Source organism: Ambystoma mexicanum, chromosome 5p, assembly GCF_040938575.1.
Source record: "Ambystoma mexicanum isolate Mex_15411 chromosome 5p, UKY_AmexF1_1, whole genome shotgun sequence".
Classification (NCBI taxonomy): Eukaryota; Metazoa; Chordata; class Amphibia; order Caudata; family Ambystomatidae; genus Ambystoma; species Ambystoma mexicanum.
In genome coordinates this window covers 836,016,664-836,040,537 of record NC_090930.1, presented here as the reverse complement: position 1 = coordinate 836,040,537, position 23,874 = coordinate 836,016,664, and the positions used below count along the sequence as shown (strand labels likewise).

Sequence of the window (23,874 nt, the reverse complement as noted above, 5' to 3'; positions counted from 1 at the left end):
ACTTGGGAGTCTCCATGACCAAAGTGGATTGTTTTGTCTTAGTTCCCCTAGAACTATCCTCATCGAGGCGTGGTCTGATATTTCTATCGGGCCAAGTTCTATGTCTTTTAGCGAGCCCAGTATCCCGGGGGTCCCCCATGCATAGTATATTCTTGAATATGTCTGATGCACATGCGAGAAGCACGTATACCATATCTCCTGTCCCTTTTTCACCCTCCATAGATCTTTCAGTGCCATCCCTTCAATTTTTCTTCCTACCGCCTCCATTGGTTGTACCCCCTTGTATATATTCTGCCCACTCATATCCCTCTCTAGGTCCCAGGTCATATTAAAGTCTCCTGTAATTATTAGTTCCCCTACTACAAATTGCTCTAGTTTCTCCCATTCCTGTCTACTAGCGTCTTCATTATTTTTGTGCCCAGTGTATTCTTTAGACCTATCACTACTCCCGCAGTTTTATTGCTAGCATTTGCCTAGTATAATTGTGAGTATTGCTGTATCTGTATTATATGTTTGTCTTCTTTACGTATGTGTGTCTCCTGTAGTAAGAATATGTCTGCATTGTGTTTCTTTATCTGCATTAGGACCTTTTTCCATTTTACCAGCATATTCAGGCCCGCACATTATGTGAGTAGATCAATAGCGGCTTCCCCATTTGTCTATTCTGCACTTCCTCCCCAGATCTTGATGCGCCTTATGTGTTCTTCCCTTTTCGTCCCAGTGTCTATATGAGTGTGGTTCCTCTTGCGCCCCTCCCCTATTCCCCTTCCCATCCCCCACTCCCCAGCCCCCAAACTCCCAGGTCTGACTCTGTATCCATAGACACTTCCCACTTGGTGGGCACCGGCTCATGTTTAACCCGGGCCCTACCTATTTGGTTCCAAGTGGAGCTCCTCCTCCTCCTCCACCCCCTCCCCCCCCCGCCGGGCCACCATGTTGTAGGATCGACTCTGCAGTACATGTATGTGTCTGTTTGGGAGCCCTCACACACCCTCGCTTATTTCAATTTTGTCCGGGTATTGCCCGGTGGGCCCTGCTCATGCCGTGGGTCCTCCTTCTTTCATTTCCTGGGTCGAGCCCTTTCAGTTTCTCTCTTTTCCTGTGTACGGTCAACCATTCCCAGGGTTTAGTTTCCCGCCTGCGTGCTTTGGCGTTTCTCTCATCTGCGGCTGCCTCCTCTGTTTCCATCCCCAGAACTGCCAGTCCTTCGTCACATGTTGTCACTCTTTGCTGTCTCCCTCCCAAGGGAATATCAATCCGAAGGGGAATGTCAATTTTTATGGGACTTATTTTTCTTGTAATTTCCTGGTCACAGGGCCCATCGCTCTCCTTTTCTGCAGGGTGGCTGTCGCCAGATCTTGGAATAGGCTCATCTGAGCCAGTTATTGTTAATGTCTCTTGACCCCTTGCAGCTTATATTTTCTCCTTCTCTTCGTATAATGCCATTGCCGCCAGGATGACTCTGGGCATGTTCCCTTCTCCAGACCTCTTCGGGCCCACCCTGTGTACCCAGTCAATTCTTATCTCTTCTGGGACCGTATCCTCTAGCAAGGTAGCAAAGCATTGTTGAATAGTTTTCTTCAGCTCCCCATCTGAGGTTGTCTCTACCAGGCCTTTAGCCCTAATGTTAGAGCGCCTCAAGCGGTTTTCCAAATCCTCCGAGTCGCGGAGGTTATGTGTTCCAATAAGTCTGCATTCTGGCGCACTTCTTTTTCCATTTGTGACAACCCTTGTTCCGTTAGGTCCACTCTGCTTCCCAGGGAGTTGATGTCGTCCCTAATTTCTTTAGTGCTTCCTTTAAGTCTTCTTTTAGGCCTCCGATCTTCTGCTGAAAGGAGGCCGTCATCCTCTCCTCCATGCCCAGTAGACACTTTTGTAGGTTTTCTTTGTTTAAAGCCATGTCCTGTGTCCCCTGCGTTTCTTTATCCTGTTCCACGTGGCTGCTCTTCCTGTGCCGGTTCCATCGGGTTTTTATGCCAGTATCTTTCCAATTGGCTTTTCTTTTGATGTTTCTTAGAAGGCTGTGGGCCCGGGGTCTGTTTCCCCTTTGCACATGGCATCTGTAGATGGGGTTCTAGCTCCCAGTACTGCGCTCCTTCTCCGTCCACTGGTGTCTCCTTCCTTGAGAGATTGGTGTTCCCAAACCTCCCATTGTTGCCCCTACGTCCCTCTCTTACTTCATGGGGTGCTGTCCCTGCCCTCCTGGCTGCAGCCTTCTGATCTTGCGCTTTTACTTTCTCCAGTTGCTACCCCATGGGGGCCCAGGGCCCTTTCTCCCTGTGCGAGTTATTGCCTTTGTGTCTACCTTCCTTTAAATGCTTATTGCCAATCCAAAGGTGAGCCTCTCCACTCAGGTGCAGGTTACTGGTGCTATAGGTTTATGTATTTGTTTCTTGCAGCCTTTGTTCGGAATATGCAGTCCCCCCTGCCTCACACTCTCTCGCTCTCGTTATTCCCCCACTTACTTTGGACTGCAGTCCGTGGGGGCCACATTGTTCATTCGTTTGCCTCGTTGGTGCTCCTTAGGGACCTCTCTCATCATCCTACCTTTGTCTGTCCTCGCAGCCCGGCTCTAACTGCTAGCTGGAGCTGCGGTGCCACGCGATGCTCGAGCTTGCCCTGTCTATTTGTTTCCCCTCAGCAGGGAGGGATCCCGGGCCTCTGTGTTGGGCAGGCTCCTCTTTCCTCATGCTGTCCCCCGGCCCCCACCTCCCATCCAGGTACGTAAATTATCTGTCCTCCTAGGGCGGCGCGTCTCTTCAATGGCCTCTGCGCTGCTCTCGTGGGCCCCTCCGTTGACGGAGCTTCTCGTCTCCCGGTCCTTTCTTTCCAATTCCTTCACCACCTCGAAGCGGATCCTCTCTGTCAGCGGGGCTCCTCTTCTTCAGGTCCCTTCACTTCGCTTCTCAGTCAGGCCGCCCCGTCGACTGGGCTCCTACTCACGGGCTTCCTAGTGTTGCGTGGAAGTCCGCTTCTTGCTTTCCCCCACTGTGGGGCCTCGAGGCTTGGTGGGTCTTCTCCGCTTCTTCGTCTTGGGGGTTGGTGCTCCCCGTTGCTTCCTGCCGCACCACGCTCAACTCCACTGGTCTTGGCCGACAGTCTCCAAGCGGCGTATGTCTCTGCCTCTCGGGGCTCTCTCTCCACACAGGTTAAGCGTCCCGCCGTCCCCTGTGGATGCTGCTATTGTAGGCTGTTCTTGTCCCTCTTTTGCCTGCTACGAGGTTGTGGGGGTAGGAGGCCTCGTTCTGTCTCTCTCCGGAGGGATCTGAGCTTGCAGTCGCTCCATCTGCCTTCCGTGTGTGCCGTCAGTACTCCGGGCCGCCAATCTCCACGCGGCTTGGAGCGGTGCCCTACAGAGGTCTTTTGAAGCTTGTCCTGCATTTTCTTTTTACTGTGGGTGTTCCGGGCACACTTCAGAGTGCCTTTCTCCTCGCCAGCTGAAAATACGTGTTCTGCAATAGTATGGATCCGGCTTATATTTCACCTTCTCAGAAGCGCACCCTCACTCCTCGGCGGCCAACATATGTTCCTTATTTGTTTTAAATAAACATAACACATGGTTGTTGTGCTGTCTGACTGTAGCACATGATTCTGGGTGCCCTTAGTCAATTAACTTTACTGCCCTCAGCTCCAGCCAGAAAAATGATATTGATTTTGTTCTCTGTGTGTGACATAGGCCTATGGATGACAGAGAACTACAGTGAGCGCCCATTTCTTTGAGTGAAGCGGCTGTTACAATCCACACATCAGCTTGTTGAGTGGCATCCCCTTGGAGGGGTTTGATGTGTTGGTCCATCACACCAGACCCTAGCGCACTCTGGCGGAAATTTGAGCAATGTCTTCCCATTGTCCCATGGCCTGCACCCACTGCAAATGAGGTTCACTGTGAAACACACATCATTAGTTTGCACAAAAGTCTGAATATGATACACAAAGACATGAAGTCTAATTTATTCAAGGGGGCCGGCCAGCTCATCTTTTGAGCTGCTTTCCAGACCTCCTGAAATGCGCATTTCACTTTTGGGAATAAGGTGACCTGCGCATTTCTGAGAAAAGAGCAATTGAAAAAAGCACCTCCTCTGTACTTTTGACTCTAGTTACACCAGTTCTCCCTAAGAAAAAATATTGCAGAAAACCTCACACATGACATCACCACTAAAGCTTGAATCCATGAATGAATGTTTGCAAAAACATGAGAAGTTGCCCATCGGGTTGCTTTGCAGATATGTTCTAGTAGGGCATGTCTCTGAAAAGCAACAAACACCCCCTTAGCCCTCAATAGATGTGTGTGGGGAGCTTGGGTAACTTTCCCCAAAGTGTACCACTGCAGCATAAACACCACTATTGAACTGGCAATTGTAGAGTTGCGTGCTTTGGTTTCAGGAGAAAGTCCATCTTGAGTCTCAAATAAATGATCTGATAACCTAAAGAAGTTTGTGCATTCTAGGCAAAACCCAATAGATTTACAATCAAGATTACGCAGTGACCTCTCTGCCTCAGTGGAAGGATACGGAAAAAGTGATTGATCCATTATTTAGATATAATTCTGAGATGACTCTTAACAAGAAAGTAGGGTGTGAGCACAGCGCCACTTTGCCTTTTAAGAAAGAGGCCTTGGCATGTCGTGCCTGCATCTCACTGATGGGAGATGCTGAGTTCAGAACGACCAAAAAGGATGAATTTGTGAATACCGTGGGCTCAAAATGTTTATGAACCAGGGCTGAAAACATCACATTTAGATCCCAAACGGGATGAAGCTGTCTGACCTTAGAAAAGAGTCTATAGAGCCATTATATTGCCTCTTGGCCAAAGGGTTCACTAAACAAAATATCTGTGATCCAATTGTAAGGTTAACACTTAATACAGAAGGATATGTCCTACAAGAGTCTATGAGAAGCTAAATCTATGATGAAGGAAAGAACAATGTCCAAGGAACTCTTTAGTGGATTAATGTCTCTGCCCAGCCACCAGTGACAATATCAGTTTGATTTGCTACCCTATTAGATTGTTGTAGAACCTTTCCTAGCTGCCCTAGATACTCCTATATCACCTTCTGGGAGGCCCATTTAGTTGTACACTAGGTCTTTTGGAAAACCAGAATGCCAATGAAATTGATTGGGGTTGGATGTAGGATCAGGACCTCTCTGTTTGTGTATGAGGTCCTTGACCACTGGAAGTTGTCCGGGGGATGAGACAATTCAAAAGCACAGGAGGGAGCTAGACACAGGTGTCTTTTGAGACAAGCTGTCAGCTTGGAAAGTGCTACCTCCATTTGTTTTCCTTTCGTAGGAAGGTGATGGTCCAAGTATTGGGGATCTTGGGGTACCAGACACTGAATGCAAAACAATGCCCTTTGTGGACTTACCACATTTTGTGCAGGTGTCCAAGGAAGTTGACTTGAAGCCTTGGTCATGAGATGGGTGTGCGGTTGCCACTGGCATACAAGGTGAATGGAGTCAACACCTTTGATGGGATGGGCACAAACTATGGGATTCCCAAAGGGAGTTTCTTTCAGTTCCCTAGGCTGACAAGAGCAGTCAGTAAAAGTTGACTGGGATTCCAAGAGGAGCCAGTTTAATCTGCTGTGTTTCACACTCTTCTAGAGACCGGTTTAAGTTCACCCTCATTGTCACTGCTATACATGGCTCTTCTATGTAATTAGAAACCACCATTAACTAAAGTGAAATTCAAAATGCGAATGTGATATAGAAAAGACGTTTCAAAAGTATTTGTACTTTATTTATATAGTGCACCGAACCCTTAGGTATCTGGGCGCATTTCTTACAGTTACATATGTTACATATTCACATACAGTTGAGACAATACAGGAATTGAGTATAGGAATTGAATACCGGAAAGACAAAAGCGCATCCGGGAGCCGCCAGGGGGCGCTGAGATGTGCTGACTTCTCTCTGTGGGTCTCCGTCCCGGGGCGCTAAAACTTTGGGGTTTGAGCCCCTCAGCCCCGTTGAAGTTGGACTCTGACCCCCATTAAGACAGGCTAAACCTGGGGTGAGTCGGCGATGTGCGGTTCCGGAGCTCCGTAGACCCGGAGGACTGCAGTTGAGCAGTATTCATCCTCAGGCATGCGAGTCCTGCTGCTTTTCCCCGGCGGGCGTGCCACGCAGGAGAAGTTGGCCCTGCGGTGGGGGTGGTGCAGCTCCGCAGGCAGGCTCTTGGTCCGGACTGCGGGACCAGTGTATTGGTGTTTGGCGCAGCGACTGCCTCCCTGCGCCCCCCGGGAAGCGTGTGAGGTAGACGGTGGAGCTGCCTCTTGAGCCCAGGTGAAGGCTCCAGTGCGGCTGGCGCTCGGTGCGCGGCTGGAGCTGTGCCCGCGGCCAGGACCAGATCGTAGGAGCCTGCAACAGGGATTCTCTCCCCTCTCCCTGGGGGTTCGGGAACGGTGGAGGCTGAAGCGGATCGCTGGGCCTGGGTGAGGGCTTGTGTGCGGCGAGCCCCCTAGGGAGTTCGGGGAGGCTCCTCATGATTTTTGGCAGCGCCCTGTTGGAACGGGTGAAGGCGTCCTGGAGGCTCGATCCGGGCGGTGGCGGTGAGTCGAGCCTCGATATGCTTACCATGAATGCCCGGTGAGTTGGCTCGGCGGGTCGGCTAGCCGCTCCTGGTGGAGGCTGGTGGTGGGGTGCAACTCCCCCCCCCCCTGGAGAGTTTTTTGGACTGTATAGCAGCTGGACCCTGGTGTGGATACGTGTTGTGGAGGCGCCCTGAGCTGCGTGTGCCATCGTCCCTGGGGCCTGGACCTCGTTCCTGGCATGATGGAGTAGGTGGAGGGTAGAGGCCTTCCAGACCGGGCCGGAGAACCTTGGCACAACTGCCCCCCTTTTTTTTTTTTTTGCTTCCTTCTCCTTTGTTGCCTGGGGTACGCCCTTGATCCCCCCTGGATGGACTGGGCACGGGCCCTACAAAAATACCAGAGAGTAATGGCAGAGAAGGGGGAGAAGGTAGCCATGCAGGCTGGGGCTCAGTTGGAGGCGTCAGATGCCCTGTCGGTGGGCCGCAACATGGCAGTCCTGCTGGAGGAGATACGAGGCTTTAGAGCGGATGTCAACAAGCGCCTGGATTCTCTGGATAAGAAGGTTGACGCAGGGGAAGATCATGTTCAGGCACTTGAGGCCAACCAGTCCTCTGCAGACCTCTTTGAGACGCAATTTGATATGAGGTTGGCTGAGCTTGAGAGGTGGGAGGAGAAGGTCACCCTCAAGCTGGACAAATTAGAATATAGGGAACGGCGCTCTAATCTGAGGGTCTTTGGTATGCCGGAACTAGAGGGGGAGTCTCAGGCGGACATTGTGAGAGGGGTGAAGGCGATTGTGCGTAGCCTCTTTGATGGCGAAAATACTAGCGAACCCACAATTGAGAGGGCCCACAGAGCTGGGGGACATGCGGGTGAGCCCCGTACGGTTCTTGTGAAATTTCACTACTATGCTGAAAAAGCCAAGATCTTGGATTTAGCATGCAGGAAGGGTCCCATTGACTGGAAAGGTGCTCAAATTAAAATCTATCGGCGCTCACCCTTGCTCGACGGCGCCTTTGTGGCCCTCTGACGAGGTGGCTGCAGTCAAAGGGGGTCCGCTATAGATGGGGACATCGGTTTTCACTTGCATTTGAACTGGATGGCTACAAATATTCCCTCTCCTCAGAAACCGATATTCAGCGAGTCTCTCATGAGCTGCTGGGAGACCCCCCTCTAAGGATGAAGGAGGGAGCGGGAAGGGGCTGGATGGAGATCGCCCTGGCCCTTTGGATTTTGTGGGTCGGCGCCGTGTGCGGGGGCACAGGAAATTTAGGAAGATGGTGCCTCCATCCCCAAAGCAGCCTATGCCCTGACTTTGTTGGTGTAGTCTTTTGCACTGGTTGTTGAGGGAGGGATTTGTGGGGCCATCCGGTTGGTCTTGCTTTGGTCACAGCTGCCCCATAGGTCATTTGTTCGTTGCTTTGTTCCAAGCTTTTGTGGAGGACATGGGGTCGGGAGGGTGGTGAATTCAGGCGGGGGTGTTTGGGGCTTGTTGCCGGTTTTGGGATGGGGGGCTCAAAATGTTATTTGCTCGCATGATGTGGGTGGCGCCGTTCTCTGGCGGCCTGGTGGTGCGGCGGTGAGAAGTCACAGTTTTTCCAGGCGTTGGGGGCGAGGGGGTGGGGGTGAGATGGTGCTGGTGTTTTTGGGATGGTTTTGGGTGGGAAAGGGGGGATTATTTGTTGTTCTCACGGTTGTGGGGGTGTGTTTAGGGTTGCTGTGGTTTCTGGGGAGGAGGGTTGTTTTAGGGCCTTTTTTGGTCTCTTCTGGTGCGTGTGAGCTGGGGGTGCAGATGTTCAAGTATGGTCTCCAAGAGGTGGGGAATGCATCTTATGGCCTATTAAATTAATGATTCTTTGCAGAGGTTGCTGGTGGGGTCCCTGAATGTGCGGGGGTTGAATTCTCCCACGGAAAGGTCCCTGGTGGCGAGGGAACTCTCCAGGCTTAAGCTGCACTTCTTGTTTGTCCAGGAAACTCACTGGGTGAGGGGGAAGGAACAGCCACTGCGATTTAAAGCTATCCAGTTTTTGTTCCACTCCCCATATGCGGCGAAGAAGCGGGGTGTTCCTGTTTTGGTTTCCCCAAAGGCTCTTTTTGTCCCAAAAGCTCATAAGTCCGACCCTGAAGGGCGCTACATTATGGTTAAGGGGTCAGTGAAAAGCAGGTTGTTTACCTTGGTAGGGGTCTATGCCCCAAACGAGGCAAAGGATCTCTTTTGGGAAAAGGTGGGGGAGACTATTCGGGGCTTTGCGGAGGGTGCACTGATAGTGGGTGGGGATTTTAACATGGTTATCTCGCTGGATAGGGATAGGAAGTCCCTTTCTCCTTGCTCCGACCAGCGAGTTCAGAGGAAGTTGGCGGACTCATTTCGGCAGACTAATGAGGTGTTGGGTTTGGTGGATGTGCATTCCATCGAGGGGAACTGCAACCCCTTCTTCACTTTCTACTCAGCGGTGCACAAGGCGTTTGAGGATAGATCTTGTCTTGGTGGATTCTACGCTTCGGGATGGTATCTCAAACTTTGGTGTGGAGGTTGTCCTGTGGTCCGACCATGACTTAGTTTGGGCCACGTTGGGGATTCCCCCGATGACGCCGGCTAGAGCTTGGTGGATATGCAATGATACGCTGCTGCAAGATAAGGAGCTTAAGGAATCTCTATTGGGTTCAATTAATGAATATTTCCGGCTTAATGACACAGGGGAGGTGAATGTCCAGGGAGTGTGGGATGCATTCAAGGCCACAATCAGGGGCGTGCTCATAGAGATGGGCGCGAGAAGAAAGAGGGAGCGGGGCAGAGAGTAATTGAAGTTGAGGGAGCAAATTGCTGCCATTCAGCCGGGTGGAAAGCTGAAGTCTCAGATGGCCCCGGGACAATGGGAGGAGCTTCAGAATCTTAAGGCTAAATTATCAGCCTTACTCGTGGGACAAACGGAGAGAAAGCTGGCTTTTTTAAAACAGAGGTATATGGAGCGGGGGGAAAAGGCGGACAGGATTCTGGCGTGGTGCCTGAGGGAGCTTCGCAACAGCAGGAGGGTGAATCGGATTATGGGTCGGACGGGGAGGGAGTTCTGCAGGATGATTTGATACCATCAGAGTTTGGGCATTATTACAAGGGTCTTTGCTCGTCGGACTATTCTGGGGACGGGTCGGATGTGGACCTATTTCTAGAGTCACTGCACATCCCTCGCCTCGCAGCTGTGGGTGTCGACGTGTTGGAGTTCCCAGTTTCGTCCCAGGAGGTGATGGACACTATCGCCTCCTTAAAGAGCGGTACATCTCCGGGAGATGATGGCTTAACGGTCCAGTTTTACAAGACGTTTCGCTCGGTGGTAGCCCCATTTCTGGCTAAGGTGTTTAATGCCGCCTTGGACTCTGGTTCCCTGCCCCTCTCTAGGATGTCAGCTCTCATTGTAGTGTTACCGAAAGATGGGAAGAATCCTGAGCAATGTCAGTCCTATAGACCCATCTCTCTTCTTAACGTTGATGTTAAGATTTTGGCCAAACTTTTGGCGAACAGGTTGTCTACGTTTCTTCCTTCCCTGGTCCACGGCGACCAGGTCAGATTCATCCCTGGCCGCCAGGGGTCGGATAATGTAAGAAAGACTATGGGGCTTATGTATGAGGCTTTGAAGCAGGACCTGGAGGCCTATCTCTTGTCGTTGGACTCTGAGAAGGCATTCGACCGTGTTTAATGGCTTTACATGGGGAGGGTATTGCGGAAAATGGGCTTTGGGGTTAATTTTTGTAAGTGGATTGCTGCGTTGTACAATGGTCCCTCTGCTAGGGTGTTGGTTAATGGCTGCATGTCCACGGGGTTCTCGCTCTCCCGGGACACTCGGCAGGGGTGTCCCCTCTCCCCTTTGTTATATGCGTTGGCAATGGAGCCTTTTGCCATTGCAATTAGGGCTGATGGGGGACTTACGGGGGTACATTGTGGAGACCATGAATTCAAACTGTCCTTGTTTGCGGATGATATTTTAGTGTATCTGACAAATCTCTGCGTGGCTCTCCCACGGCTGTTGGGTCTTATTTGTCGTTTTGGGTCTTTCTCCGGGTTAAAGGTTAATTTGTCTAAGTCATGTATTATGCCGATGGTGGGGGGGGGGCAGATCTTGAAATTGAGGGAAGAAAGGAAGTATATGGGGTGCGTGTGGAGCAGGAATCTACCAGATATTTGGGTGTTAATATTCCCAGGGACCTAGGCAAGGTGTTTGAGCTAAACTTTCCACCCCTTCAGGCAAAAATCCAGGGCGATCTCTTAAGGTGGGCCTCTTGACTCTTTCATGGTTTGGGCGAATGGTGGTGGCTAAGATGAATATTCTCCCGCGGCTTCTCTATCTTTTCATGTCCCTTCCCTGTCTGGTGCCGGATTCCTTCTTTGCCTCTTTGCAATCTCATGTCCTTCGTTTTATTTGGGATGGGAGGAGACCCAGAGTAAGCTTGGCTATCTTGACCCTCCCCAAGTCCTTTGGGGGTTTTGGTTTCCCGGACTTTCGAGGGTACTTTAAAGCAGCTCAGCTGCGAGTTATGCTGGAGCATTTGAGGGACAATCTACGAACATACTGGACGTATGTGGAAGATGTTCAAGTTCATCCAAGAAAAGTTAGGGACCTTTTGTGGGCTCACCCGAGCTCTATTCCAGGGCCTGTTAAGTCACACCCAGTTCTTACTGTCTTGTGGTCGGTTTGGAAGCCCTTTAAGGACAATAGGCTTCTTTCTTCCTGGCCTTCTCCCCTGTCATCCTTGTGGGGTCTCCCGATTGAGCTGGACAGGAAGGGTTTCCGGGAAACACAGTCTTGGTCTGATCAGGGGTTGGAGAGGGCTGCTCAGTTGTTTTGCAAGGGTTCCTTCTTGCAATTCGACCAAATGGCGGAGGTGTTTGAGAGCAAGCCGCTCACGGTCTTTGAGTATCTGAGGCTAAAGGGTATCCTCCCCCAGGCGCGGTGGATGGCTGACTTGTCGCGACCCTTAACCCCGTTTGAGAGGGTTTTTGCAGAAGCCAAGTCTAGGAAGGGATCCCTTTCTAAGATCTATAATGTGCTTATTTCTTCTAATCTAAAAGGAAGGCAGTCGTTCAAACGTGTCTGGGAAGAGCGGTTGGGCTTGTCCTTAGATGATCGAACTTGGCAGTCCGTGTTTAGGTCGGTGCTTCCTGGGGCGGGGGTGTATACAGCGGCTACAAAGCATAATTTTAAGATTTTGCACTCTTGGCATCGTCCTCTGGTGGCCCTTTCCAAGATGTTTGTGGAAGCGTCCCCATGGTGTCCCAGATTGTGTTCCAACAAAGGTACCTGGTTTCACATGTGGTGGGAGTGCCCAGTTATTCGCTCATACTGGGCAGAGGTTCTTAGCTGGATTAAAGATATCCTGGGAACATGTCCTTCCCTGCACTCACTCGAGGTTCTTCTGGGCACTCCCTTGCCAGACAAGGAGGTGGGTTCCTTCTCGAGGGTAATGGGAGCCATGTTGAGAGCGGGGAGATTGGCCCTGGCTCAGAAGTGGAAGAGTCCTCTAGCGCCCTCTGTTAGGCAGAAACCTGTGCAGTTCCCTCTGGGACCACTGCAAAAGGTTTAAGACTACAGGTGTTTGATAAACCCACTTGGTAGCAGTCTGTACCACACAGAATCACTTGGTAGCTGTGGCTGAGCAGTCAGACTTCCCTCAAGAAGAGTAAGGCAGTATACAGAGTATTCACAATAGGTCAAGAGAACACAATAGAACAAGTAAACACTGACCAGGGCTTGGTGTAAAAGAGATATAATTATTTATTTAAAACCACATCTAGAAAAACACACAGGCACTAATAGCAAGCAATTCAAAAACACGGTCACTAAAAGATATACACTCCCTTAAAAGAATATTAGATAAGTCTTCAGTAAAGCCCCACTTATTTTCAGACAGAGGTGAGCGCTTAACGTAGATGGCACTCTAATAATTTGTTTTAAAAAGGGAGAGAAAAGCAGAGAATAAATTGAAACAGATCCCAACGCTTTTACAAGAACATAACACAAGAGGAAGGCAAAGTAAAACCGTGAAGTTAGAGTTCAATAGGCCGGATCCACTTTAAGAGGATCAAACGAAATGTGTCCAAGGTCACACGGTTGCAGTGCACAAAAGTCTTGTAATGGTTCAAAAAGGAGTTGGACCAAAGAAAGGGACCAGTTAGAGGGTCAAGGCGGCTAGCCCAGTCCAAAAGGTTAAGGGGTTATTATTACCATGTATCAATATTTAGAAAGGGAGGCCTGGCGGACACGGTACCTTAAAGTGGTGAGAACACTCCAGCGGGGGCAGTTGTTCCTGGCAGCGGATGCAAGTCGGTGCTTCATCCGGGGGAAGAGAGGATCTCGTCGTGGAGGAAGACAGGAGTCTGTTGCACTGCCAGGGAAGAAACCAGCCGCAGAGTTTCTCAGGTACAAGGAGCGGTCCGTTGATTCGCGGTTCAGTGGTGAGTGGCTATCCGGCCGCCGGGGTGCTTGGCACGGGCAGTTCGACCACAAACCAGTCTGGGGTGCCAAGAAAGAAGGTAAAACTGGTTGTGCCCACCAGTCAGGGGAAGAAGCCTCTCCAGCCGGGAGATCTTCTCTGTCGTCGGGAAGTGGTGAGTCGGTTCCGCAGGGCTCCACCGGTGGTGTCGTCGTGGTAGGTCGGCTCAGCTTCTCCCTCGTCGGATTCTCAGGTCCTGTGGCGACTTCTGAAGTTCCAGTCCCCAAAGCCCTGCTTTTATGCAGCATACCCCCATTCACTCAGCCTAGCTGTCAATCAAACATGCTAAGTGGTGAGCCTGCCGGCTCACCACTTGGGCCAATCACACAAGAGTGCGACTTGAGTTACCAAGGTAACTCAGTCCTGGGTGCCTAAACCCCGTCCCACACCCCCTGTGGTACCCAGACAGAGTGGCACCACTTTTGGAGGCTTCTGTGGAGAAGCCTGCCAAAAAGTGGAACAAAGGGATCGACTTGGGTTGGAGTCACAGAAGAGAACACAAACGCCATTTTAGAATCGAGTCCTGGCAAAAAATACCAACCGGCGAATTAATATTAATTAAATAAACCAGCGGTATGTTCGAGGCTATGAGAATTAAATAATTAAAGTTGGTAGCCTCGAACAATGGGAAAATCCCATAGGAAAATATTTGCGGTCGAATATAACAAGTAGTTTCCACTGCCACCAGCCAAAATTCGATCAGGGGGGACGGAGACGTGCCCCCTCGACTAACAGACCCTGGGGCAATCGAATTGCCCCGACCAGTACGTCCACAATACGATGGTTTGTACTGGTTTCTGTTAATAATTTGGGACTAGTAAAGCAAATGGTGACTTTACATGCCCTGGGAGACAGTAGTCAGTCCCAGGGTATGGAGTCTATGGTGGGGTGTCACTATGACACCCCTGTGTTACTGCACGGAGGGTGCTGTGTAACACACATAGTAAAAACACATGAGACCCTATGGAGTAAAGGACCCCATAGCCCATAAAACACATTACCAGTCAAAGGAACACCATAAATCATGTCCAAGAGTGGGAGAAAAAGAGTCTCACTCTTGGCAGGAGGAAAAAACAACTCCAGAAATCCAGCAAAGCTGCTGGGGGACTCACTAGGTTAGGAAATTCAGCCTAAAGAGAGAATTCTCCTTAACACCCTCCAAGACAGAATGGTTTACCAAGCTATTCGCTATTTTTGAGTACGAGAAACTCTCTGCTATTGTCAATGATTCTATGTCATCTTTTTTGCAGGATTGGACTGTGGTTATACTCAGGGCAGACTGTGAAGCCCTGAAACTATGAACTGTTTTGTAGTTCTATATGTCATGTCGCCGGGGAGGGATTGCTGATGCTTTTACCAGTGGCAATGTGCTTGGGTGTGCGCGGAGACTCCCCTTGGCCTAAAAGTACAGATGCGTTCTGTGTTCAGTCCATGCTCTTAGTTTCCAGCACCGAGGATTTTCAGGATCCTAGTCAACCCGTAGTTTGGGGGGGTTAGTGGGAGGGTTAGGGTGGGGGGATAATGTAGGGGGTTTAGTTGTTGGGTGGCTCTGTCTTTTGGGGGACTAGTTTTTCTTTTGTTGCAATCTTTCAATAAAAATAAAGTGGAAAAAAGACAAAAGCGCATCCTAGACTGGTACAAAAGATGAGCATGGCTATAAGGCGTACAGGTTATTGGGTTTCCTGCATGGTAAGCCACATTTTTTGCAATTTTCCTGAACTTAGAATAAGATGGTTCTGATCTAAGGGTTATTGGCAATGTGTTCTACATTTTAGCTGCCAAAACCGGGAAGCTGCTGCCCCCTGCCGTCTGAAGCTTGAATCTGGGCATCGTAAGACCATGTAGTTGTGTGGATCTTGTTGGTCTGTCAGAGAGGATATGTGAAAATGTGTCACTCAAATATTTAGACGCTAGGTTAGAAAGGCATTTGTGAGTGATAAGGTTTAAAATGCAATTCTTTGATGGATTGACAGTCAGTGAGCATTGCGTTTCAGCTCCGATATATGGTGAGATATGGGATGTTCACAGCAGATCTAAGTGCATTATTTTGAAGTATTTGCAACTTTTTTAGGTTGTGTTGGTTGGTTCCTTGGTAAAAGGCATTGCAGTAGTCTAGTTTAGATAAGATTAACGCTCTGGCAGTTGGTTGTGGACAAGAAGGGTCTGCAGGCATTAATTAATTTGTAGGTGTAGGCTGTGGCCGAAGCTGTCGCATTGACCTGTCTTGTCAATGTTAATTAGAAGTCAAAGTAAATGCCTAGCATTTTCACTTCCTTGAAAACCTTTATGTTGCGGCCATCAATATTAAACGAGTTTAACTGTTTGTTCAATCTGATGAGTCTACCTTGTGAACCTATCAGGAGTAAGTTTGTCTTATCATCATTAAGACACAGTCCGTGTTTAGCCATCCAAGCTTGTATGATTCGATAAGTGTCATTTAGTCGCCAGTGATGGGGATGACAATTTTGGGTGTTGTCAGCATAGTTCGTATAAGAGACACACGCAAATGGTCTAAGTCATCAAAGAAGAGGGGCTTCATGAAAATATTGTAGAGTGTCGGGGAGACGCAAAAACCCTGGGGTACTCTGCATGTTACTAGTGCTGGCTCGGCCGATGCCGTAGGTCTGTTGTTCAAGAATGACTGGATCCAAGCAGTCGCTTTGTCAGAGTAATGGGCTGCAGACATGAGGTGGTTGCATAAGACTTGATGATTTACTAAATCAAAGGCAGCCGATAAGTCAAGTAACAGAAGGAGGGCTAGATTTCCTTTATCTTTTATAATGTCCATTTGTGTTTTTAGATGAATCAAGCTGTCTCAGTGCTGTGTCTGGGTCTAAAGCCTGATTGTTGGAGGCCCAAGAGGTTATTGATTTCAAGATGTTCTTGGATCCGAAGGTAGGTAGAATTTTCAGAAGGAACAGAACTGTTGTAATCGGTCTGTAATTTGTAGGGATGTTTGTGTCAAGGGTAGGTTTCTTTAATAAGGGAAGGAACCAGGCATCTTTTAGATTGGTAGGCACTATGCTAGTTTCAAACGAGATGTTAATTATTGAAGTAATAAAGGGTGTGAGACCCCTCGCTGCCTCTTTGATCCTTGCTGAGCAGATGTCCCCCTGGCATCTTGGTGGTTTCAAGTTCGTTATTATGTCCTCAACGTCCTTAGTGAAGAGGGGTGAGAACTTAAACAGATTGTGTGGATCAGGTGAAGATGTAGACCGTAGGAATTGGGAAGAGTCAGAGGTAAGGCTACATTTGTTTGATTCAATATTGGCTTGAAGAAGCTCAATTTTATCTAGTAGTGCTTTCTGTATATTGGTAAACCATCCACTGTCTTTGGTACAGGTCTCAGGTGGTGGTATGGAAGATTCCAACTCACTAAGGATATTGAACAATTCTTTGGCGCTAGATGTTGCTTTGATGATTGTATTATTGTAAGAATCGCTTTTGGATTGGAGGATGGCAGCTTTATAAGTGAGGGAGTCTTCTATAAATGTATCTTTATTAGGTGTTGTGGGAAGGCTTTTCCATTGTGTTTCGGCAGTTCTTTTGTTTTTGCGCAAGGTTCTGAGGTGCGGGGTGGACCAAGTGTTTGTTTAAATGTGAGCAGGGTTTGGCTTTCTGCATTTTCAGTGGCGCTATTGTGTTGATGGTGCCGAGTAGTGTGCTGTTGTACAGATCAACTAGAGAGGATGGGTCATTGTTGTGCATAGGGTGGTTAAGAATGGGCTGTAACAGAGGGAGTAGTTTCACTATTGTTATGTTGCGGTTATACCTAGTAAGTGTAGGAGGTGCGAGTGGGTTGCAGTGTTCAGGACGGTTGCTGTCCTCTATGGTAAATAGGATAATATGGTGGTCAGACCAGGCACAGAGTGTGTTAGAAAGGATATTAGTGTCACAGTTAATGTCTGCGATCCAATCTAGTGTTTTCATTTTGTTGTGGGTAGGGTGAGAGATATGATGTGTGAAACCTAGTTCCGATATAGTGTTAGCGACATCTAAAGCATTGTCATCTTTGGGGTCATGCAGACCTAGGTTGAGGTCTCCTAATAGCATAAATTGGGACCCTGGTTTGGTGTTTGCTGTAAGAAGAGTATTAACATCTTCCTCGTAGGAGGAAAGTGGTCCAGGTGGTCTTTACAAAAGGTTGATGGTCGTAGTTCGTCATGATGTGATGGGTAGCTTGATCGATAGTAGTTCCCCTGTAGGGAATGTTTGGTTGGGTAAGGACCTTTGGCCTAGTAGGGTTTTTGCAATAAAGGCAACACTGCCGCCTTTAGAGGATTCTCTATCTTGTCTGATGATCGTGTACTCGTCTGGTATGGCGAGTGAGAGTGAAGGCCCTGCCGGAGCATGAAGACAGGGCTCCGTTATGGTTAAGAAGTCAAGGTTGTTCTTGGTTATAAGGTCTTCAGTATCAACTGCATGAGCTGGCAGGGATCTGCTGTTTATGAGAGCTCCCTTGATGGACAATGTAGTACTATCTGGGTTCTTTTTAGTAGTAGTGGTGTTTTCTCGCAAAGATGGATTATTAATGACTTCTCTGTTCAGAGGGTTAATTACTTTTATATTTGTAGGCATGGGTTTACTGTTGGTTTTATTTATGCCATTAATTGGTCGGGGGCTTGCTGTCCTGAATCTAGAACCAAGTCTAGAGTTCCTGATTTTTGTTCGACAAGGTTGGTTGGGAGTAGGTCTTGTGGTGAACAGTTTGATCCATTGGGTTGGTGTGAGTGGCAGAGAATTGCTTAGCACTGTTAGGGCTTTGCGATTAGGTTTGGTTGTCTATAGGCGGAGGGAGAGTAGAAAAGTGGTAGGACTGATATTGTCCGACAGTGGTAGTCTTGAGGCTACAGATAAGGATATGCTGGATGTTCTGCATAAAGTGTAGGTTGTAGTGTGTATCAGAGTGTCATTAATTTTGCCATTAGCAGTGGAGACTGTTGTAAAAGATGCAATTTTTGGTAAAAATAATGGGGAAAAGTGTTTAGAATGCTCGTGATAATGTGAGCAAGTTCATGACTGGGCAAACTAATGCTTGGCTAGGTGTGGTGTCACGTATTTGGAACTGTGGCTAGTTGTTATAAGTGTGAGGAGTGGTGGTTGGCCTAGTGCATGTAATAATTCAGGGTAGTGGATAAAGTAATATGCCGATGGGGTCTAGCAAAACATTTAACATGGAGCAGTGGCAGGTATGCTATATTGGATGAAGTGAAGCAATTTGTCTGGCTATGGTGCCTAACAGCCATGCTATGCATAAGACGAGTTATACAAAAGTTCCGGCAACATTAATCCACATTGAAATGTAATTTGAATCATGCGTAAATCAGTTTACATCAGAATATGGGTAAATAAGTTTGCATTGGCAATAGGAGCAAGAGCAGAGAATGTACATTGGTGAACTGTACACCTGGTTGAGTAATGGATATAAGTAATCATGTTTAAGCTAGCATATAGTTAGATAACCACATTAGGCAGTATGGACAATCATAGATCATAACGTGATGATGAGCGGAGGAGCAGTGCAAATCTGGGTGAGATAGTTGCGGAAGTATGGTGTTAGGGCGTTCCGCAGAGCAAAAGGAACACATGGGGGTAAAGGCACCTCCATTGACGTGATGTAAGGTCACTTTAGAAGTAAAAGGTGACGCTTGTGCAGGGCAGCAGTCTGCTTACATTTAAGGAAACATTTGCAATAGTGGTTTTAAGCAGATTATGTGTCTTCAAGATGCATACTTGCGTTTGGTTGCAAGGCAAAGTTATGTCAAGGCCAATGCAGATATGGAAATCAATATCATTACAGGTCAAAGCAATTCCTCCTGGTTTGAAAATAAATTGCTAAAATACAAATCTTGCATAGAGCATACAACACTGCTTCTATGAAACATAAGATGGCTGCCTCTTGTTCAGCACCTTGCCCAAAATGTCATTCAGATGTGACCACATTCTATCATTTATTGTTGTCTTGTCCAGAAATCACATGCTTCTTGAGCAACACGACATGTGTGCTAGAGAGAGTGACCAGTAGGGCAGATTTGTGATCTCCAAGAATGTGACTGCTGGGTTTTATGTCTACCTTGAGATGAAGCTAATAGAAGTTTATATCCATTCAACTAAGCTGTATCCATGCCAAATGTATGATAGCAATGCTTTACCTTTTTACTAGCATTCCATCATTGTTGACATGGATTGAGTAAATAGAAGGATGAGCCACTATTGAGCATACTATGTTGGAAAATAATGAAAGGAGGACCGTTATTAATACTGAATGAGCACCTCGTATCACTAGTCACATTCCCCATGTAGGCTGAGCGCATTCACTATAACTAGATATTAAGTTACAGAAACCCAGAATTGTTTGACTTATTTCGAACACTGAGAGCAAAGCTCCCGAGTGTATTGCACTGAGCATTTACATTACAGAGGTCTCTGTCCTATACCTGCACTGTACCCTGTTAATCTTTTCTGTTGCTTACTGAACGTCAAGAAATCTCACTTATACATTGGGTGCTTGTTACTACCATAACATCTATCCAGTTATGGCTCACTGATTAACTGATATGTTACATGTATGATTTCAGCTTTGTTTATGTTGTTTTGTTTATTGAATATCTTATTAGCATTGGAGCTGGGGCTAGTGTTACTATAAGCTGTGATGGGAACTAATAGATATTGGTAAAAACAAACACAAAAAATTGTTCCTCACCTCCTGGTGGTAGGCTGCTGCCTGTTCAAAATTCTCATTGATTTCGGCTTCACGTGCAAAGTGTCGCAGCTGCTTGGAGTCCAAGAAGGAGGGTGGCGGGGGGCAAACACTGTCATCTGATAGCGTCTGTCAATCAACAAATAGAGGTTTCTGAGTGCTGGGAATAGTTACAATGCCCTAGCTTATAGCCACAGTAATTGCAATTTCTGCAGAACCAATGCTTGAGAGAACTGCACATGGGACAGAATTTGTTCAGATTGTGGGACATAAAGGGGCTTCAAAACAACATTATACATTGCCCCTATTATGAGGCATTTGTATTAGTACAATATGAGTCGCTGAAGAGAACCTTGCACCTAAGCACAACATCAAATGCAAATCTACAACTGAACTATCTTACCAGCTACTAATGCAGACTGAAAAATCAACATTAAAAGTGCCACCCACAAATGTGTGTCATGTTCTTTGTCAAATGTGTTTTTATACCCATTTCCTCTGAGCTTAGAAATGTTAGATACAGACATAGATTTTATTTGAACTTTTATTTGACAGATTTGCATTTAGAATCAGTTTCAAATTGTATGGGCCTTTGTGGAATTTTTGGATGGAAAAGGATCAATTTTCCCCAGTATCTATTTACATTTAAATGTATCAGTCTCTGGTTATGTTATGCATTTTTATTATTTTTGCAAATTGCATTCAATTGAATTACATTTTGAATGACCCCTGCAGAACTGCTGCTATTCATTTCTTCTGTTTACTAGGCATGGTGGACCCTATAGAGCTCTAACCTTGACTATTGTCCTAATGATGGCATGTGATGTGACACCAAGAACCCATGTGAGAGGGAAACCTACAGAGCCTACATTTATAAACAAAGCTGGTGCAGAAGCCTACGAGATTGAACCATGCATATACTTTGCAGTGCCTACTCTCTGCTGCAGAGAGCCCCAGTGCAGGAATATATGCCAGGTTCCCACCACAAGAACTTGCAAAGCCGCAGCCTAAATTATCCTCTGAATGCAGATCGCAAGCATTTATTAAATTAATAATGCCCATATACATCTGCTGCTGAATCCATGCAATGGTACAGAGACAGGTCTGATACAAAGGGTTCTTGGACACCGCTTGGAATGCACTTTGCAACAAGGCTCACTTATGTAGTGGCACAGGCCAGGTCCATTTGCAGATATTTAAGGTGCCCTCTCAGCCCCCAGTAAGTGATTTCTGGGCAGTATTAGTGGCCTGTCTCGTGGCTCCACGGTTGAGACAAATCCACCTAGTGTTTCCTGCATGGCAGCCTCTGAACCACAAAGCCCTTAGGACACAAGATCAGTCTTTACGTCAGTATGTGACTTGTAACTGGCTCTACCAGGGCAAACACATGGTGTTTGGGACAGCAACGGAGACACAGAAAAATGTGTATCTTGAGTCAAAACAGCATACAAATGCGAAAAAGAATTCCAGGAGAGCTCCCTTCCCCACCTGGTTCATCGCCACATGCATCTGATCCACCAAGTAGACGTAGAGCTCACTCAGAAAGGCCTGCAGCTTGTCTGGATCCTCAAATGCTGTCGTCTTCATATATTTCTCTCTCACAATCTTTACCACGGCGTGCTAAACAGAACACAAAATGGCACTTACTGTGCATTTCAGTAAAGTAGGTCCCAAACAGCCTCCATACTCATAAAATCATTAATGGCACTTCGTGTATTTCTCAGAACACTCCTCTAACCCGGGCAGCAGGACAGGACAAATGGTAATAGTAAAAATGATCAAACTCATTATTAATATTAAACAAATATTTACAAATGATATATTTTAGCAATTATTATAAACAATAATAACAAACAATTAGAACCAGAGAACATTACATAATAACAAAAGTATTAACCAAAACCACTAAATTATAACAATATTAATAAGACGTACTGAAAAACTACTTTTCTATTATGATTTAGTGTTAACCGTAATATATATATAATAATGGCACACAATCCAAATGGCAATTGTAAATATTATAAGTACTACAAGTTAGCAAAGTGGGGGAGCGGCAGGTTAGCCGACAGAAAGGAATGAAAGACGTAAAGAAGGGCGAAAGAATGAATGGCAAGGAGGATGGTGTTGGATGGGACATAAAAACAGTTTAAGAAACGAGAGAATCATTAGCAGCGAAAACATCAGGAAAAGGAGCTATGAAAGGAAATGTATAGTAGAAACAGAATAGTGGTTGGAGAGTTGATCTTGAGGCAGTTAAGTGCAAGTTAAATGGGAAGGAAGCACACATTGAGTCAGGGTGGTTCACTGGCATGCCAATGTTTTCTCAGGCAAAATGGAAGTGAAATGGGACTGTTGGCCTTGATATACACAGCAATTACCTTTGCTTGGCTTTCTTCTTTCTCAGGGTTCAAGATCTGGAAAGCCCCATTAATGAGGTAAATTGAGGTATAGATGAAATAATGTAGGGGCAGATGATGGGGTGAAGCTCTAGTAAACAGGGTTGCTGGTTGGTGAAGGCGAGTCATGAAGAAGTTTTAAAAAACTGGGAAGGAAGACTGGATTTTATGAAGGAGTTACTAGGGAGGAACATAGTTGAGGAAACAAGTGGATATTGACGTGGAGTAAATGCAGTTCAAAGGGAGGACAAAGACAATACATTTCAGCTGAATTCACTTAATAGTCTATGAAGAAAATGGTGTGAGGCTAGGCGGGAGTTGGGCAAGGAAGTATAGACAGAATGACAAAAGCAATATAAGGAAAGAAACAAAAATGAAGGAAAAACACAACAAAACAAGAAATTATGCTGGGAAGTTCCAGTGAGGAGGACGTTCCAAAGGGAACAAATAGCAAGCTAATGAGAAATTAAAGTGCAAAGGTAGGAGAAGAGGTGCAAAAGAAAAGGAATAATAGAGAAGAAGAAAAGAAGGAATGCAGAAGAGAAGGCAGAAAAGGGAGTAAGCAAAGAAAGAAAGAGCAAAGAAAAAGGGGCAGCAGAGAAAAATTAATTGCATGTGGGGTTAAAACAAAGGGGTAACTATGAGAAGGAAGTGACTCTCGCGTGAAAGAATCAGTACCTAAAGGTGGGAGCAAAGTAAGTATGGAGTTACGGAGAGAGCAAAATACTATGGGAATGAGGGAGAGAAGAGGGTTGTTAGGACAGTACAATTACAAGGGAAGACATTAACGCGTTAGAAAGAGAACAACTTTGTTGGGCAATTATGGAATGAGTTATGGAGGAAGGGAAACATTAGTTGTCATAAAAGCAAAGAAAGAGTTAAGGATGAAAAAGGCATAACAGGAAACAAATCAGGGAAAGGGGCAGTTTGGGAAGGATGGAATAAGTTAAGCAGGAAAAGAAGGTTGTGTTATAGAGGGGTCAGGTTTAAGAAGAGACAGAATGAGGAGGGAGGAAAGAAATAAATTACATAGAGAAGTAATAGTCGGGTAGGGAATGGGAGCTGGGGAGGCAATAAGGGAGATAGGTACAAAGGACAAAGACATGAAAGCAGGGAGAATAAAGAAGAGAAACTGTAAGCTGGTAGCAAGGGAAGAAAACGACCAAAGATTTTGGTAATGAAGGAAGGCAATGAAAGGAAAGTATTAGATGTGGAAGAGAGAAGTTACAGAGAAGGTAAACTTGCTTTCAGCTGCTCTTTAAAGGCAAAGTATTTGCCGCTGAGGTTGAGTTCGTAGTTGAGTTGGCACTTCTGCTCCTCCAGGGTCTGGCTGTCCAGCACTGTTTCTGCAGCTACCTGATGCCCAAAAAGAACTCTGTACTCATCCAGGATGGTGTTGGTTATGCTGACAATCTGATTATGGTAATCGCTCTCTGCCTGTGGACAGGGGGGCAAAATGGTGGTAACAAAGACAAATTAGTCAAAAAAGATCCTGCACCCAAGTCTTAGTGTGGAAGACAAGTGTTAAGATGATTCCTCTTTGCCACAGCATTCAAGGTTTCGGAACCAGAAATGAGAAGCGGATACAGAGGACTCAGTGATTGCTACAAACGTTTATTGAAATAATAAAAGGGTTGGAAAATGGCTCACTATCCCTACTCTAGGAGGTAGTTCCCTACCCTCAACCAAAACTAAGGGTCTGTTGTGCGTCAAGATGTGTAAAGTAAAATGTCATGTGTCCGAACTCCTATCCTAGCACT

The 23,874-nt window shown here is 46.8% G+C and overlaps 1 protein-coding gene across 3 annotated transcripts in view; it reads right to left on the bottom strand.

Moving 5' to 3' along the window:
• Window positions 1-23,874, bottom strand: part of CFAP70 (cilia and flagella associated protein 70) — a 1,359,754-nt gene that overhangs the window by 729,354 nt on the left and 606,526 nt on the right. For all 3 annotated transcript variants that reach the window (XM_069613256.1, XM_069613257.1, XM_069613258.1), the window contains exons 15-17: window positions 23,360-23,551; window positions 21,204-21,335; window positions 19,719-19,844 (exon numbers count right to left, since the gene is read on the bottom strand). In XM_069613256.1, the coding sequence (XP_069469357.1) occupies window positions 19,719-19,844; window positions 21,204-21,335; window positions 23,360-23,551 (450 nt within the window). The remainder of the gene's footprint in view (window positions 1-19,718; window positions 19,845-21,203; window positions 21,336-23,359; window positions 23,552-23,874) is intronic.